Genomic DNA, 17,792 nt, shown 5'->3' on the forward strand with positions numbered 1-17,792 from the left:
TGGTTAGCCCTCCAAAAAGACGCAATAGATGGACTCCTGTTAAAGTCAATAATTATACAATTGCATTATCTAAATGCTAGCGTATATAGTAACTATGTCAGTCTGTGCGTCTCCAAAATGGGCTACATTTTGGAGACGTGCAGACTGAGATAGTGACTATATACGCTAGCATTTAGATAATGCAATTGTATAATTATTGACTTTAACAGGAGTCCATCTATTGCGTCTTTTTGGAGGGCCAACCATTTGCCCATGTATTCACTCACTTTATAATATATGTCTTTTAGTGATTAACTAGTAAAAGTTATGTTTTATGTCACACCCCACCATTTGCCATACTGCAGAACCACACCCAACCTGGAGACAGACAGGGAGTGGTCTTTTAAAGAAATTATCTCTGTTTTTCGATTCCTTGACAACCCCTTTAAGTGAAAGTTATATTTGGATGTTCCCTGTTGCTCACATATTTTCCCTCAATGGAGGAGGATGAGCAAGGAGCAGGAGGGAGTAGCAAAATATGAAATACTTCCCATATTTGGGTGTCATCCTTGTACAGGGGCCATCCTAATCTTTTCAGTATTGTTCCAATTTTAGTATATGTTCTGCCAAAGTAAGGCAGCCATATGATTTAGAGCAGAGGGCCCCAACCCAGTACTCCAGGCCACCAACAGTCCAGGATTATATTTGTTTCCTTTTCTATTCCAATGGAATAACTAAAAAAATGGAATGTTGGTGGGTTTTGAGGACTGGGTTAGGATAAAAACACTGATTTAGAGGATAGTTGCTTGGGTCTCCCAGTGGAGACCAAGGCTCAAGGGCAAAATGAGGTAACCAGCCACCCTTCAGATGGCACTGATATGGGGCCACTGTAATAACTCTGTTATGGGGTCCTTTTACTGGCATTTCTTATGGAGGAAATTTAGCTACCATTCTCATGGGGGACACTAAAGCTGACCGGTAATCCTCTTATATTCCTATAAGAGGTCAATGTCTCTCTTTTGGACTCTGTAGCTGGCACTTGATGAATTTGTACACTGTGGAATTGCTTTGAATTTCAATTCTGAATTTTACACTGAAATTTACAATAACAATTTACAGCACAAAATGTGTGGATAGGGTTTTCTAAACCCCATCCATGTATAGCAAGAATATCCACAAGAATACAGTGGTCCCTCAAGTTACAATATTAATTGGTTCCAGGACGACCATTGTATGTTGAAACCATTGTATGTTGATACCATAACTCTATGGAAACCTGGTAATTGGTTCTGAAACTACCAAAATGTCATCAAAAATAGGAAAAGGGGAGGATTAAAGAAAAATAAGTAGATAACTAATAGAAATAAAGCAAATCCTTACATATAAAAGTAAGAAAGATCTGCTGGGAGCTGTATATAAAGTAAATCCTTACATATAAAAGTAAGAAAGAGCTGCTGGGAGCTGTATATCACTGTCTATGTCAGTGTTTCCTAACCAGGGTGCCTCCAACTGTTGCAAAACTACAACTCCCAGCATGCCCGGACAGCCGTTGGCTGTCCGGGCATGCAGGGAGTTGTAGCTTTGCAACAGCTGGAGGCACCCTGGTTGGAAAACAATGGTTAATGTAGAGGACAGGAGCTTATAGGGTCATAGTACACACAGTGTCCCAAATGGAGCTGCCCTTACTTGGTGTCCAAAGGAGCAGCTAACCCTGGCACAGGTAAGGAGTAGTGCAGAACTTGCAGTTCCTCTCTGTACTGTAGGGGGCGCTACCAGACACCAGTCAGTGCATGCACTTCAGTAATACAGGGGTTTTACCAGTAAAATGCCCTCTCTAATAGGTCAGTTCTTTCAGCCATTGACACATTTCGCAGATCTGGACTGTCTGTAGCATTGTATGTTGAGTCTGGTTTCAAGTTATAATGGTCCAGAAAAGACCATTGTATGTTGAAACTATTGTATGCTGAGGCCATTGTAAGTTGAGGGATCAGCGTACCTATAACTGAAAAGTCCTCTGCACTTGGATTTATGAAACCACATAGTGGGGGATGGTGGCTGCTATTCTCATAGGTGTCATTTGGGGACCATAAAGTGACTATAGCTAGTACTCTTCTCCATTATAAGGGCTTTCACTTTAACTACCGTAGTCATGTTAAATTGTAAATTGCTGCAGAATTTGTTGGCGCTTTATACATAAATATTATCATTATATGATGATCATGTTATGATTCTTATAAAGTTTCTATTTTTTACTAATTCAATCTGATGAAAATCATAAAAAGTGAGCAAATTGCAACAAAATGTAGTATCTTCTCGCACACTTATAGACATGATGAATGGCTGAGCTGCCGTCCTCTGGGGAAGAACAGCCATGAAATATTGGTAGACACTTATGCATTTTCTGATATTATTGGTGACTGTTTGTTCTTCTTAATTCCAAATGGAGTCGTGAAAAAGTAGAATCAACCTATATTTCAAATGGCCATGCTCCTTTTTGCAGGGACACAAACTGAAGGAGGATATACAAAGTGTCCTAAATTTCCGAAAAGAAATTACACCGCCCTTTATATCAGTGTCAATCAAGAAAGATATAACTGGACAGACCCATGCTCATCATTACCGCCATGTACCACGGATGCCGACTGCCAGGCACACAGTAACTGTTGTGAGCTCCACTGCGGGTTCAGATGTATACTTGATTTCAAAGGCAAGTAGAAACAACTGAAGTCTTTAAACCCCGTGATACTGATATGTCAGAAATAGTATGCTTAGACAGATAACTACATGCGGAAGCGGTAATATGTACCAAAAATATGGGCCATCTAACAGGGCACTGAACCAGAGACCTGAAGGTGTAAAAGGGGTACTCCGGTAGAAAACATTTTTTTTATTTTTTATTTTTATCAACTGGTGGCAGAAATGTAAACAGATTTATAAATTACTTCTATTAAAAATTCTTAATCCTTCCAGTACTTTTTAGCGGCTGCATGCTCCACAGGAAGTTATTTTCTTTTTGGATTTCTTTTCTGTCACGACCACAGTGCTCTCTGCTGACACTTCTGTCCATTTTCGGAACTGTCCAGAGCAGGATATGTTTGCTATGGGGATTTTCTCCTTCTCTGGACAGTTCCTGACATGGACAGAGGAGTCAGCAAAGAGCACTGTGGTTGTGACAGAAAAGAAATCCGAAAAGAATTTCCATTGTAGTATACAGTCGGTGGTAAGTACTGGAAGGATTAAGAATTCTTAATAGAAGTCATTTACAAATCTTTTTAACTTTCTGGCGCCAGTTGCTTAAAAAACAAAAAAGTTTTCCACCGGAGTACCCCTTTAACATCCTCTGTTAGTTAAACTTAGTCCACCATCACTGGACTGCAACTACCCAACTTCTGAACCACCAAACTAAGGGTACGTTCACACGAGCAGATTTTTTTTGCGGGTTTTCAGCTGCGTATTTGAAAAGAGGCGGGGTCTTCTCGGCTGTCCTCAGCAGATTTTCCGCGGTGGAATTTACGCTGCGGAAAATCCGCCGCAGTCCCTACTGACTTCAATGGGGCTTGTGGCGGATTTTACGCAGCGTAAATTCCACCGTGGAAAATCTGCTGTGGACAGCTGAGAAGAGCCCGCCCCCTTTCAAATTCGCAGCGGAAAACCCACAAAAAAATCCACTAGTGTGAACGTACCCTTGAGCTGTGAAATTCTTTACAATATCACAAAGGGTTATTCTGCCGGATCCAGGAGAGGAAAAAAAAACCCTAATGAAGGAAACCTCCAGGAAACCATGGCTGAATGATTGTCATTTTTATATGCCAGATATACAATGACAATATCAAACAAAACATAGGTACAATAAAACATGTGCCTGAATACAGGTGATGGTTAAACAAAAAAGTCATAGAATAGTGATAAAAACAGGGTGCACTGAGGGGAAATGTTTCCTTCAGTTTTTCATGTGATAAAAAGAGGATGAGACAGATATGATGGGAAGTTACATATTTTCTTAAATTTCACCCTCCTTATAGTAAAACACTGGGTACACACATAAAGCTATAAAACTTTACAGACAAGACTATAGGGGCTATAGGACCTGTTCTCATTCACAGGGTAGTATTTTTAAGAGTACCTGCCACCACAAAAACTTTTTATATTTTGTTAATCAATGTATTAGAAACAACTTTCTAATAACATTTGATTAACAAAAAATTTATCTTTATATGTTTTTTTTTTTACTTTAAAAAAACTGACCACTAGGGGTCTCCCTACATGTCCCGGCTCATTGAGTTTGGACTTACATTAGCCTGGCATAAGTCTGAACTCTCAGTGCAGCTGGGACACTGAAAAGCACAGCGCAGGCCGGACAGCTGCTGTGCCTGATACATGAAACTCTGCCTGGCAGTGATGACCCACAGAACCCACAATCCTGACAGCACTGTGTTTACATTCCGGCCGAAGCCCGACAGCACCCCCAAACCATGCTCCCCTCATTTCATGATTACATGCTGCCAGCAGCAAGCCGGCCTGCAGAAGAAGGGCAGAAGTGAGCCCAGGCAGGCTTCAGCTGACGTCACGCCTGCTGGGCCACTCCTCCTTCCCCTCTCAAAGACAGTATGGGACTGAGCAACCAACTGATAATGATAAAGGAAGGAAAAGGGGTTTTAGACAAAAAAAAGTAGGATTAGAGTTAGGAAGAGTCATGGAAAGATTGGGTAGGCAATTAGAGACAGATGAGTTCATGGTAGGTATTCTTTAATGACTTGCATGACTTATGTTGTTATTTCTGTTTTTAGCTATGTTGAAAAAATCGAATAAGTCCTCTACACAGCCTGGACAGAACCTAAGAACATCCTTTGCCCCTGTACTTGAGTACCTAAAGAAAATTCCACCATTGTGGGCCAAGAAAAATCTTACAAACCAAAATGAAGGTATAAACCATGTAATGTGCCGGGGGGAGTGGGGAAGGCTAGTGAGAGAGAGTATAAAGATGATACTGAAAAACAAGGGATAAATGGGACCCCAACAAAACTCAATTAGTAAAGGAAAGGTTTGAGAAACGCAAGTTACAAATGAAATGTCAATGTGGAGAAGGTAAAAAGGGAAACAAAGGCGCTCAATAGCGTAAACACATCTAGGCAGAGAGGTGGGAAGGGTTAGAGATCACTTACCACAGGTGGTTGTGTAGCCTCATACACAACAATGGAATGAGCGTATAGAGAAGAGATAGGGTCCCGTCTGCAGCCTTCCTGCTACTGAATCATAGCGACTGAACCTGAACTTTAAAGGAGGCTGCAGAATCAATTTGGCTCTGAGGGGACCCACCACATCAAAGACGGTAAAAAGGTTGTTTATTCACAGACATGTGACATGTTTCACTGCGCAAGCGCAGTGAAATGCGTTGCATGTCTGGGAATAAACAACCTTTTTACCATCTTTGATGTGGTGGGTCCTCTATACAGCACAGACAGGACCCAGGAGCATTTGCCCCTATACAGCAGAAACTAAACCAAACCCATCTATTGTGGTCTATGTAAAATCTTTTACTCTAAGATAAATGTATAAGCCATGTACTATACCAGGAGAGTGAGTAGGGAAAGGACAGAAATGTAATAGATCTTCATGACAGTGAAGGAAAACATGATGAGATGCACAAAGCAATGTGGAAGAGAAAGGATATGGAGATCATAGCTCTGAGGATAAAAGGGATGTAGGCAAAAATCTACCTGTAAAGAAGAAAAGTTTGAGAAACACAAGAAACATAATAAATCAGTGTGGAAAAGAGGAAGGAATAGAACATAGGGAAAGTGTAGACAAAAGTCTAAAAAGTAGAAGAATGTGATAAATTTTACACTGTAAATTTACAGTATCAGAGACGATTAGTAAATCTGCCCCACTGTTTTGCTCAGTTCGTACCCTAAAGACAGGAGTTGAGGCAGAGGAAAAAAACGTGCGGTGGCGCTGCTCGATCAAGTCAATTTCACAAGGAGTCCAGATGTAAAAAGTATCAAATTTATTGACACAAATATACATAGGACAGGGTATGACAACTTTCTAATAACATTTGATTAACAAAAATGTATCTTTATATGTTTTTTACTTTTAAAAACTGACCACTAGGGGTCTCCCTACATGTCCCAGCTCAATTAGTACGGACTCATGCTAGCCTGGCATAAGTCTGAACTCTCAGTGCAGCTGGGACACTGAAAAGCATAGCGCAGCTCTCTGCCTGTCAATCAGACAGGCGGGAGCAAGGGCTATGCACAGCAGGCCGGACGCCTGCTGTGCCTGATACATGAAGCTCTACCTGGCCATGATGACCCGCAGAACCCACAACCCCGACAGTACTCCAAGCCGCCAACACCCTCCTCCATGATTACATGCCAGCCGCAGCGCCCGACAGCACCCAACCCCCCTCCCCCTGGAATTACATGCCGGCCGCAGCGCCCGAAAGTATCCCCAAACCATACCCCCCCCTCCCCTCATCTCATGATTACATGCTGGCTGCAGCAAGCCGGCGCGCAGAAGAAGGGCAGAAGTGAGCCCAGGCAGGCTTCAGCTGACATCACGACTGCCGGGCCACTCCCCCTTCCTCTCTCAAAGACGGCATGGGACTGAGCAACAAACTGATAATGATAATGGTAGTAAAAGGGGTTTTAGAAAAAAAAAAGTAGGATTAGAATTAGGAAGAGTCAGGGACAGATGGGGGGGGGGACAATAGGGACAGATGAACAGATGAGTTCATGGTAGGTACTCTTTAATGACTTGCATGACTTATGTTGTTATTTCTGTTTTGAGCTATGTTGAAAGAATCAAATAAGTCCTCTACACAGCCTGGACAGAACCTAAGAACATCCTTTGCCCCTGTACTTGAGTCACTAAAGAAAATGCCACCATTGTGGGCCAAGAAAAATCTTACACACCAAAATGAAGGTATAAACCATGTAATGCGTCGGGGGGAGTGGGGAAGGCTAGTGAGAGAGAGTATAAAGATGATACTGAAAAACAAGGGATAAATGGGACCGCAATAAAACTCAATTAGTAAAGGAAAAGTTTGATTTTGCAGAAACAATGAGGCGCAAAGGGGACCCATCACATCAAAGACGGTAAAAAGGTAGTTTATTCACAGACATGTGAAGCGTTTCACTGCGCAAGCGCAGTGAAACGCGTCGCATGTCTGTGAATAAACTATACCTTTTTACCATCTTTGATGTGATGGGTCCCTGTCACGATGCCGGCTGGCAGGTAGTGGATCCTCTGTGCCAGAGAGGGATTGGCGTGGACCGTGCTAGTGGACCGGTTCTAAGCCACTACTGGTTTTCACCAGAGCCCGCCGCAAAGCGGGATGGTCTTGCTGCGGCGGTAGTGACCAGGTCGTATCCACTAGCAACGGCTCACCTCTCTGGCTGCTGAAGATAGGCGCGGTACAAGGGAGTAGGCAAAAGCAAGGTCGGACGTAGCAGAAGGTCGGGGCAGGCAGCAAGGATCGTAGTCAGGGGCAACGGCAGAAGGTCTGGAAACACAGGCAAGGAACACACAAGGAACGCTTTCACTGGCACTAAGGCAACAAGATCCGGCGAGGGAGTGAAGGGGAAGTGAGGTGATATAGGGAAGTGCACAGGTGTAACCACTAATTGGAACCACTGCGCCAATCAGCGGCGCAGTGGCCCTTTAAATCGCAGAGACCCGGCGCGCGCGCGCCCTAGGGAGCGGGGCCGCGCGCGCCGGGACAGAACAGACGGAGAGCGAGTCAGGTAGGGGAGCCGGGGTGCGCATCGCGAGCGGGCGCTACCCGCATCGCGAATCGCATCCCGGCTGGCAGCGGAATCGCAGCGCCCCGGGTCAGAGGACGTGACCGGAGCGCTGCCGCGGGGAGAGTGAAGCGAGCGCTCCGGGGAGGAGCGGGGACCCGGAGCGCTCGGCGTAACAGTACCCCCCCCCCTTGGGTCTCCCCCTCTTCTTAGAGCCTGAGAACCTGAGGAGCAGACTTTTGTCTAGGATTTTGTCCTCAGGTTCCCAGGATCTCTCTTCAGGACCACAACCCTCCCAGTCCACTAAAAAAAAATTTCTCCCTCTGACCTTTTTGGCAGCTAAAATTTCTTTGACCGAGAAGATGTCCGAGGAGCCGGAAACAGGAGTGGGAGGAACAGACTTGGGAGAAAAACGGTTGAGGATGAGTGGTTTGAGAAGAGAGACGTGAAAGGCATTAGGGATACGAAGAGAGGGAGGAAGAAGAAGTTTATAAGAGACAGGATTAATTTGACACAAAATTTTGAAAGGACCAAGATAGCGTGGTCCCAACTTGTAGCTAGGGACACGGAAGCGGACATATTTAGCGGAGAGCCATACCTTGTCTCCAGGGGAAAAAACGGGGGGAGCTCTTCTTTTCTTATCCGCGAACTTCTTCATGCGTGATGAAGCCTGTAAGAGAGAATTTTGGGTCTCTCTCCATATGATGGAAAGGTCACGAGAAATTTCATCCACAGCGGGCAGACCAGAGGGCAAGGGAGTAGGGAGGGGGGGAAGAGGGTGACGGCCGTACACCACGAAAAATGGGGATTTGGAGGAAGACTCAGAGACCCTGAAGTTATACGAGAATTCGGCCCATGGGAGGAGATCTGCCCAGTCATCCTGGCGGGAGGAAACAAAATGTCGCAAATAATCACCCAAGATCTGGTTAATCCTTTCTACTTGTCCATTGGACTGGGGATGATATGCAGAAGAAAAATTTAATTTAATCTTGAGTTGTTTACAGAGAGCCCTCCAGAATTTAGACACGAATTGGACGCCTCTATCCGAGACAATCTGCGTAGGCAATCCGTGAAGACGAAAAATGTGTACAAAAAATTGTTTAGCCAACTGAGGCGCAGAAGGAAGACCAGGAAGAGGGATGAAATGTGCCATTTTGGAGAATCGATCAACGACCACCCAAATAACAGTGTTGCCACGGGAAGGGGGTAAATCAGTAATAAAATCCATACCAATCAGAGACCAAGGCTGTTCGGGGACAGGCAGAGGATGAAGAAAACCAGCGGGCTTCTGGCGAGGAGTCTTATCCCGGGCACAGATAGTGCAGGCTCGCACAAAGTCCACAACATCCGTCTCCAGAGTCGGCCACCAATAGAAGCGGGAGATGAGTTGCACAGATTTCTTGATACCCGCATGACCTGCGAGATGGGAGGAGTGACCCCATTTGAGGATTCCGAGGCGTTGGCGAGGAGAAACAAAGGTCTTTCCTGGAGGAGTCTGCCTGATGGAGGCAGGAGAAGTGGAGATCAGGCAGTCAGGTGGAATGATGTGTTGCGGAGAGAGTTCAACTTCTGAGGCATCCGAGGAACGAGAGAGAGCATCGGCCCTAATGTTCTTATCGGCAGGACGAAAGTGAATCTCAAAATTAAATCGGGCAAAGAACAGAGACCACCGGGCCTGGCGAGGATTCAGCCGTTGGGCAGACTGGAGGTAGGAGAGGTTCTTGTGGTCGGTGTAGATAATAACAGGAGAACTTGATCCCTCCAGCAGATGCCTCCATTCCTCAAGTGCTAATTTAATGGCTAGAAGCTCTCGATCCCCGATGGAGTAGTTCCTCTCCGCTGGAGAGAAGGTCCTAGAGAAAAAACCACAAGTGACAGCATGCCCGGAAGAATTTTTTTGTAGAAGAACAGCTCCAGCTCCCACTGAGGAGGCATCAACCTCCAATAGGAAGGGTTTGGAAGGGTCAGGTCTGGAGAGGACGGGAGCCGAAGAAAAGGCAGACTTGAGTCGTTTAAAGGCGTCTTCTGCTTGAGGAGGCCAGGACTTGGGATCAGCATTTTTTTTGGTTAAAGCCACGATAGGAGCCACAATGGTAGAAAAATGTGGAATAAATTGCCTGTAATAATTGGCGAACCCCAAAAAGCGTTGGATAGCACGGAGTCCGGAGGGGCGTGGCCAATCTAAGACGGCAGAGAGTTTGTCTGGATCCATCTGTAGTCCCTGGCCAGAGACCAAATATCCTAGAAAAGGAAGAGATTGGCATTCAAACAGACATTTCTCAATTTTGGCATAGAGTTGGTTGTCACGAAGTCTCTGAAGAACCATACGGACATGCTGGCGGTGTTCTTCTAGATTGGCAGAAAAAATTAGGATATCGTCCAGATATACAACAACACAGGAGTATAACAGATCACGAAAAATTTCATTGACAAAGTCTTGGAAGACGGCAGGGGCGTTGCACAGTCCAAAGGGCATGACCAGATACTCAAAGTGTCCATCTCTGGTGTTAAATGCCGTTTTCCACTCGTCCCCCTCTCTGATGCGGATGAGGTTATAGGCGCCTCTTAAGTCCAATTTAGTGAAGATGTGGGCACCTTGGAGGCGATCAAAGAGTTCAGAGATGAGGGGTAAGGGGTAGCGGTTCTTAACCGTGATTTTATTAAGACCGCGGTAGTCAATGCAAGGACGTAGGGAGCCATCCTTTTTGGACACAAAGAAAAATCCGGCTCCGGCAGGAGAGGAGGATTTACGGATAAAGCCCTTTTTTAGATTCTCCTGGACGTATTCGGACATGGCAAGAGTCTCTGGGGCAGAGAGAGGATAAATTCTGCCCCGGGGTGGAGTAGTGCCCGGGAGGAGGTCGATAGGGCAATCATAAGGCCTGTGAGGAGGTAGAGTCTCAGCTTGTTTTTTGCAGAAAACATCCGCGAAGTCCATATAGGCCTTAGGGAGACCGGTTACTGGAGGAACCACAGAGTTACGGCAAGGGTTACTGGGAACCGGTTTTAGACAGTTCTTGGAACAAGAGGACCCCCAACTCTTGATCTCCCCAGTGGACCAATCCAGGGTAGGGGAATGAAGTTGAAGCCAGGGAAGTCCAAGGAGAATTTCCGAGGTGCAATTGGGGAGGACCAAAAGTTCAATCCTCTCATGATGAGATCCGATGCTCATAAGAAGGGGCTCCGTGCGGAAACGTATGGTACAGTCCAATCTTTCATTATTTACACAATTGATGTAGAGGGGTCTGGCGAGACTGGTCACCGGGATGTTGAACCTGTTGACGAGAGAGGCCAAAATAAAATTTCCTGCAGATCCAGAGTCCAAGAAGGCCACTGTAGAGAAGGAGAAGGCAGAGGCAGACATCCGCACAGGCACAGTAAGACGTGGAGAAGCTGAGTAGACATCAAGGACTGTCTCACCTTTGTGCGGAGTCAGCGTACGTCTTTCCAGGCGGGGAGGACGGATAGGACAATCTCTCAGGAAGTGTTCGGTACTAGCACAGTACAGGCAGAGGTTCTCCATACGGCGTCGTGTCCTCTCTTGAGGTGTCAGGCGAGACCGGTCGACCTGCATAGCCTCCACGGCGGGAGGCACAGGAACAGATTGCAGGGGACCAGAGGAGAGAGGAGCCGAGGAGAAGAAACGCCTCGTGCGAACAGAGTCCATATCTTGGCGGAGTTCCTGACGCCTTTCGGAAAAACGCATGTCAATGCGAGTGGCTAGGTGAATAAGTTCATGTAGATTAGCAGGAATTTCTCGTGCGGCCAGAACATCTTTAATGTTGCTGGATAGGCCTTTTTTGAAGGTCGCGCAGAGGGCCTCATTATTCCAGGACAATTCTGAAGCAAGAGTACGGAATTGTACGGCATACTCGCCAACGGAAGAATTACCCTGGACCAGGTTCAACAGGGCAGTCTCAGCAGAAGAGGCTCGGGCAGGTTCCTCAAAGACACTTCGGATTTCCGAGAAGAAGGAGTGTACAGAGGCAGTGACGGGGTCATTGCGGTCCCAGAGCGGTGTGGCCCATGACAGGGCTTTTCCGGACAGAAGGCTGACTACGAAAGCCACCTTAGACCTTTCAGTGGGAAACAGGTCCGACATCATCTCCAGATGCAGGGAACATTGGGAAAGAAAGCCACGGCAAAACTTAGAGTCCCCATCAAATTTATCCGGCAAGGATAAGCGTATCCCAGGAGCGGCCACTCGCTGCGGAGGAGGTGCAGGAGCTGGCGGAGGAGATGACTGCTGAAGCTGTGGTAGTAACTGTTGTAGCATAACGGTCAGTTGAGACAGCTGTTGGCCTTGTTGCGCTATCTGTTGTGACTGCTGGGCGACCACCGTGGTGAGGTCAGCGACAACTGGCAGAGGAACTTCAGCGGGATCCATGGCCGGATCTACTGTCACGATGCCGGCTGGCAGGTAGTGGATCCTCTGTGCCAGAGAGGGATTGGCGTGGACCGTGCTAGTGGACCGGTTCTAAGCCACTACTGGTTTTCACCAGAGCCCGCCGCAAAGCGGGATGGTCTTGCTGCGGCGGTAGTGACCAGGTCGTATCCACTAGCAACGGCTCACCTCTCTGGCTGCTGAAGATAGGCGCGGTACAAGGGAGTAGGCAAAAGCAAGGTCGGACGTAGCAGAAGGTCGGGGCAGGCAGCAAGGATCGTAGTCAGGGGCAACGGCAGAAGGTCTGGAAACACAGGCAAGGAACACACAAGGAACGCTTTCACTGGCACTAAGGCAACAAGATCCGGCGAGGGAGTGAAGGGGAAGTGAGGTGATATAGGGAAGTGCACAGGTGTAACCACTAATTGGAACCACTGCGCCAATCAGCGGCGCAGTGGCCCTTTAAATCGCAGAGACCCGGCGCGCGCGCGCCCTAGGGAGCGGGGCCGCGCGCGCCGGGACAGAACAGACGGAGAGCGAGTCAGGTAGGGGAGCCGGGGTGCGCATCGCGAGCGGGCGCTACCCGCATCGCGAATCGCATCCCGGCTGGCAGCGGAATCGCAGCGCCCCGGGTCAGAGGACGTGACCGGAGCGCTGCCGCGGGGAGAGTGAAGCGAGCGCTCCGGGGAGGAGCGGGGACCCGGAGCGCTCGGCGTAACAGTCCCCTTTGCGCCTCATTGTTTCTGCAAAATCCTTAGAAGTTCAACGTGGAGAAGGGGAAGGAAAGGAACACGGGGGAAGTATAAAAAGAAGACTAAAATGAAGAGCACATACTCCATATGATCAATGTAAAGCATCCTTAGAGTGCTAGGGCTACATTTACACTAAGAATTAGACACACTATAGTGACAGCCCAGAGGAGGCAGATCAGGACACAGGGGGTGTTCATTGAATTCCTGTGCCATGCAAAACCTCCTTAGATAAAATGGTAAAATCATATATCAGGAAAACCATAAATGAGAAACACAAGCAACATAGAAAAATAGAAATGGCTATAAGGAGAAGGGGTAAAAGAAAGAAAGATAGGAAAATTATAGAAAAAGTCTAAAAAAAAAAAAAAAAAAGTAGATGCTCAGGCAAAGACAAGAATCTTAGGGAAATAAAGAAAATCATAGGCATTTAGGACAACAGAAAGAGCAGGATATTCAAAAAGCTGGAGAGGAAAGTGGGAATGTAACGAAGAAGAGTTGAAAACATAGAAAAGGTAAAGCTTGAGATATTTCATCAAACTCCAAAACACTGTCAATTTGCAACTAAAAATATCCTCTGCATTCAGCTTTATGGAATCGCAGTGATAGTGGGGGCACCTTGGCTGCTATACTTATAGGGGCAATTTAGCTACCATAAGATGACTACAGCTTGCACTCTTCTAGTTATTAAAGATTTTTTTATTTATTTAACGAACATGAATTTAATTGGTTTTAATTCAATTTGGCTTTGTTCTTTGATAATCTATGGGTGGCTTAGCTGTCGTCCTCGGGTGAAGAACAGCCACGAAATATTGACAGACGCTTATATGTATTTTCTTACATTACTGATATTATTGATGACTGTTCTTCTTTATTTCATTGGATATGGAACAGTCTGAATCAGACAATCTTATTGGGTTTCCAAATTAAAGGGGAATAAAAAAAAAAAAAAAATGTATAATAATAATAATAATCAAATCAAATGGTGCCAGAAAGTTAAACAGATTAAAAAATCTTAATCCTTCCAGTACTTATCAGCTGCTATTATATGCCAGAGGAAGTTGATTTGTTTTTTTTCTGTCTGACCACAGTGTTCTCTGCTGACACCTCTGTTCATGTCAGGAACTGTCCAGAGCAGGAGAGGTTTGCTATGGGGATTTGCTTCTACTCTTGACAGTTCCTGACATGGGCAGAGATGTCAGCAGAGAGCACTGTGGTCAAACAACAAATAAATACACAACTTCCTTTGTGGTATACAGCAGCTGATAATTAATGGAAGGATTAAGATTTTTTTTTTTAATAAAAGTCATTTGCAAATCTGTTAAACTTTCTGGAACCAGTTGATATGAAAAAAATTGTTTTCCACTGGAGTATTTGAAAAAGTAGTATGACCTCATATTCAAAAACCTTACATTCCTTTTTGCAGGAGCCGAAACTGAAAAAGAAAAATATTCCAAGTGCCCTAATTTTTGGAAAAGAAATTACACCGCCCTTATAACCAGACACAAGCAAGAAAGATTGAATAGGACAGATCCATGCTCATTATTACCACCATGTACCACGGACGCTGACTGCCAGGAAACCCATATCTGTTGTGAGCTCTCCTGCGGCTTCAGATGTATATATAATCTTACCGGCAAGTAGCAACAACTAAAGTCTTTTAACACTGTAATACTGATATTTATAGGCATAGTTCTCCAGTCCAAATATTGCTTATGAAGTTTAGGCTTACTTGTATACAATGTGTTATTCTATATCACACAAACCCGGGGCCTAAGCCCAGGGCACAAATCCCTTTAAAGTGAACCCCCTAATTAAAGTAAAATGTAACTTTTATTCTTTTATCATATAAAATAATGACAAGTGATTAAAACCACAATTTCACAGTTCCAGATAACTAGTGAATTCTGGGATCAACCCAGTGATCTCTTGTCTTATGGGTCTGCCGTACCCAAACAAATGGAATCTGTGAAATTGATTAAAATCTGAAATTTGCCTCCTCTACTAGTTTCGATGCATCTGCGCACATTGCGGCACATTCCTCCTGAGGACGGCGCAGATGCGTCAAAACTAGTAGAGGAGGCAAATTTCAGATTTTAATCAATTTCACAGATTCCATTTGTTTGGGTACTGCAGACCCATAAGACAAGAGATCACTGGGTTGATCCCAGAATTCACTAGTTATCTGGAACTGTGAAATTGTGGTTTTAATCACTTGTCATTATTTTATATGATAAAAGAATAAAAGTTACATTTTACTTTAATTAGGGGGTTCACTTTAAAGGGATTTGTGCCCTGGGCTTAGGCCCCGGGTTTGTGTGATATATATTAGTGGGATCCCTGACCCACCTAGGGGGTTTCTTTGTGGTTCAATGTGTTATTCTCCACCCCCTTTAGGGCACATAGGAAGTTAATCGAATCTTTCATGTATCATATAAAATGGTGAAATCTTATTCCAAGTGAAATACCACATTTGGCCCGTTATATAAATGTCTTGATATTATGGGGGAGATTTATCAAAATCTGTCCAGAGGGAAAGTTGCCCAGTTGCCCATATGAACCAATCAGATCACTTCTTTCATTTTCAACAAGGCCTCTGCAAAGTGAAAGCAGCGATCTGATTGGTTGCTATGGGCAACTGGGCAACTTTTCCTCTGCACAGGTTTTGATAAATCTCCCCCTATGTCCTTATAAAAAGTATTAAAGCAGAAATTTTTAGACCCTCTCTTTAGGCAGAGGGAGTGGTGGGGGAATCCATTATTGATCACATAGGAGGAGATTTATCAAAACCCGGGCAGAGGAAAAGCTGTCCAGTTGCCCATAGCAACCAATCAGATCGCTTCTTTCATTTTTCACAGGCCTTCATGAAAATGAAAGAAGCGAGCTGATTGGTTGCTATGGGCAACTGGGCAAGTTTTCCTCTGCACAGGTTTTGATAAATCTCCCCCATAGTGAATAAGAAGACATCAGCTCTTATTTCTCATTGATCTAAACTTATTTCAGTACTGGGTAGTGTTGCTCGCGAATATTCGCAATTCGAATTTTATTCGCGAATATCGCATATTCGCGAATTCGCGAATATTCGCGAATATAGCGCTATATATTCGTAATTACGAATATTAGTTTTTTTTTGTATTTTTTTTTTTATCACAGTACACATCACAGTGATCATCCCTCTCTGCTTCCAGCTTATGTGGTGTAAGAAGGCTCTAATACTACTGTGTGAGACTGGTGTGCGAATTTTCGCATATACGAAAATTTGCATATGCTACTTTTCGCATATGCGAATTTTCACTTATGTTAATTTTTGTATATGTAATTTTCGCATATGCGGATATTCGCATATGCGAAAATAGAAAGAAAATATTACGAATATGCGAATATTCGCGAATATGACGAATATTCGTCCATATATTCGTGAATATTCGCGAATTCGAATAACTCTTTTATATTTTCATCCACAGACTAGTATGAGGGCTTGTTTTTTGCGCGACCAGTTGTCCTTTGTAATGACATAACTCATTGTATCATAAAATGTATGGCGCAACCAAAAAACACTATTTTTGTGGGGAAATTAAAACGAAAAACGCAATTTTGCTAATTTTGGAAGGTTTTGTTTTCACGCCGTACAATTTATGGTAAAAGTGACGTGTGTTCTTTATTCTGAGGGTCAATACAATTAAAATGATACCCATTATTATATACTTTTATATTATTGTTGCGCTTAAAAAAAATCACAAACTTTTTAACCAAATTAGTACGTTTATAATCCCTTTATTTTGATGACCTCTAACTTTTTTATTTTTCCGTATAAGTGGCGGTATGGGGGCTCATTTTTTGTGCCATGATCTGTACTTTTTTTTTATACCACATTTGCATATAAAAAACTTTTAATACATTTTTTATAATTTTTTTTAAATAAAATGTATTAAAAAAGTAGGAATTTTGGACTTTTTTTATTTTTTTTCGTTCACGCCGTTCACCGTACGGGATCATTAACATTTTATTTTAACAGTTCGGACATTTACGCACACGGCGATACCAAATATGTTACTTTTACTTTTACATTTTTTTACATTTTTTTTACACTTGAATAGTCCCCATAGGGGACTATTCATAGCAATACCATGATTGCTAATACTGATCTGTTCTATGTATAGGACATAGAACAGATCAGTGTTTTCGGTGATCTTCTGCTCTGGTCTGCTCGATCACAGACCAGAGCAGGAGACGCCGGGAGCCGCACGGAGGAAGGAGAGGGGACCTCCGTGCGGCGTTATGAATGATCGGATCCCCGCAGCAGCGCTGCGGGCGATCCGATCGTTCATTTAAATCGCGAACCGCCGCAGATGCCGGGATCTGTATTGATCCCGGCACCTGAGGGGTTAATGGCGGACGCCCGCGAGATCGCGGGCGTCGGCCATTGCCGGCGGGTCCCTGGCTGCGATTAGCAGCCGGGATCAGCCGCGCATGACACGGGCATCGCTCCGATGCCCGCGGTTATGCTTAGGACGTAAATGTACGTCCTGGTGCGTTAAGTACCACCTCACCAGGACGTACATTTACGTCCTGCGTCCTTAAGGGGTTAAAGAGTTTTTTTTTTCTATCTCAACTAATGCAGCTTAACTTGTAGGGCACGTCATGATAAATATTTTCGCAAATACATTCATTTAGCAAATTTGTCTCCTTCTTCTGATATTCCTGCTCTTTTCCTTCCCTTGTTAACAGCTTGTCACCTAGGTTACGGATCACCACTAGGTAATTATATATATATATATATATATATATATATATATATATATATATATATACACACACACATACACAAACACACCAGCCCGACCACCACTTCTAGAGGTGGAGAGGTGGTCTGTAACCTAGACAACGAGCTGCCAAGAAGAACAAGAATATCAGTAGAAGGAGGCAACTTTGCTAAAT

The 17,792-nt window shown here is 44.5% G+C and overlaps 1 protein-coding gene and 1 non-coding gene across 8 annotated transcripts in view; both read right to left on the bottom strand.

Annotated features, from left to right (window-relative positions):
* LOC130284387 (bile salt export pump-like) overlaps positions 1–17,792 on the bottom strand; it is a 93,583-nt gene that overhangs the window by 40,482 nt on the left and 35,309 nt on the right. Inside the window, exons 1-2 of one of the 7 annotated variants that reach the window (XM_056534690.1) lie at positions 15,576–15,594; positions 14,267–14,316 (exon numbers count right to left, since the gene is read on the bottom strand). The exons of 1 other annotated variant lie outside the window; for it this stretch is intronic. Coding sequence is in view for 2 of the 6 variants with exons in the window: in XM_056534684.1 (XP_056390659.1) it covers positions 14,267–14,316; positions 14,404–14,545 (192 nt within the window). In the remaining 4 variants the exon portion in view is untranslated. Of the gene's footprint in view, positions 1–14,266; positions 14,317–14,403; positions 14,655–15,203; positions 15,407–15,575; positions 15,595–17,792 lie in introns of those variants that run through there. 5 more of the 7 variants (XM_056534688.1, XM_056534687.1, XM_056534684.1 and 2 more) reach the window with 5 other exon arrangements.
* On the bottom strand, positions 512–614 carry LOC130290141 (U6 spliceosomal RNA). The gene has a single exon (XR_008847518.1). It is a non-coding gene; the product is annotated as a U6 spliceosomal RNA (small nuclear RNA).

Source organism: Hyla sarda, chromosome 8 (genome assembly GCF_029499605.1).
Source record: "Hyla sarda isolate aHylSar1 chromosome 8, aHylSar1.hap1, whole genome shotgun sequence".
NCBI lineage: Eukaryota > Metazoa > Chordata > Amphibia > Anura > Hylidae > Hyla > Hyla sarda.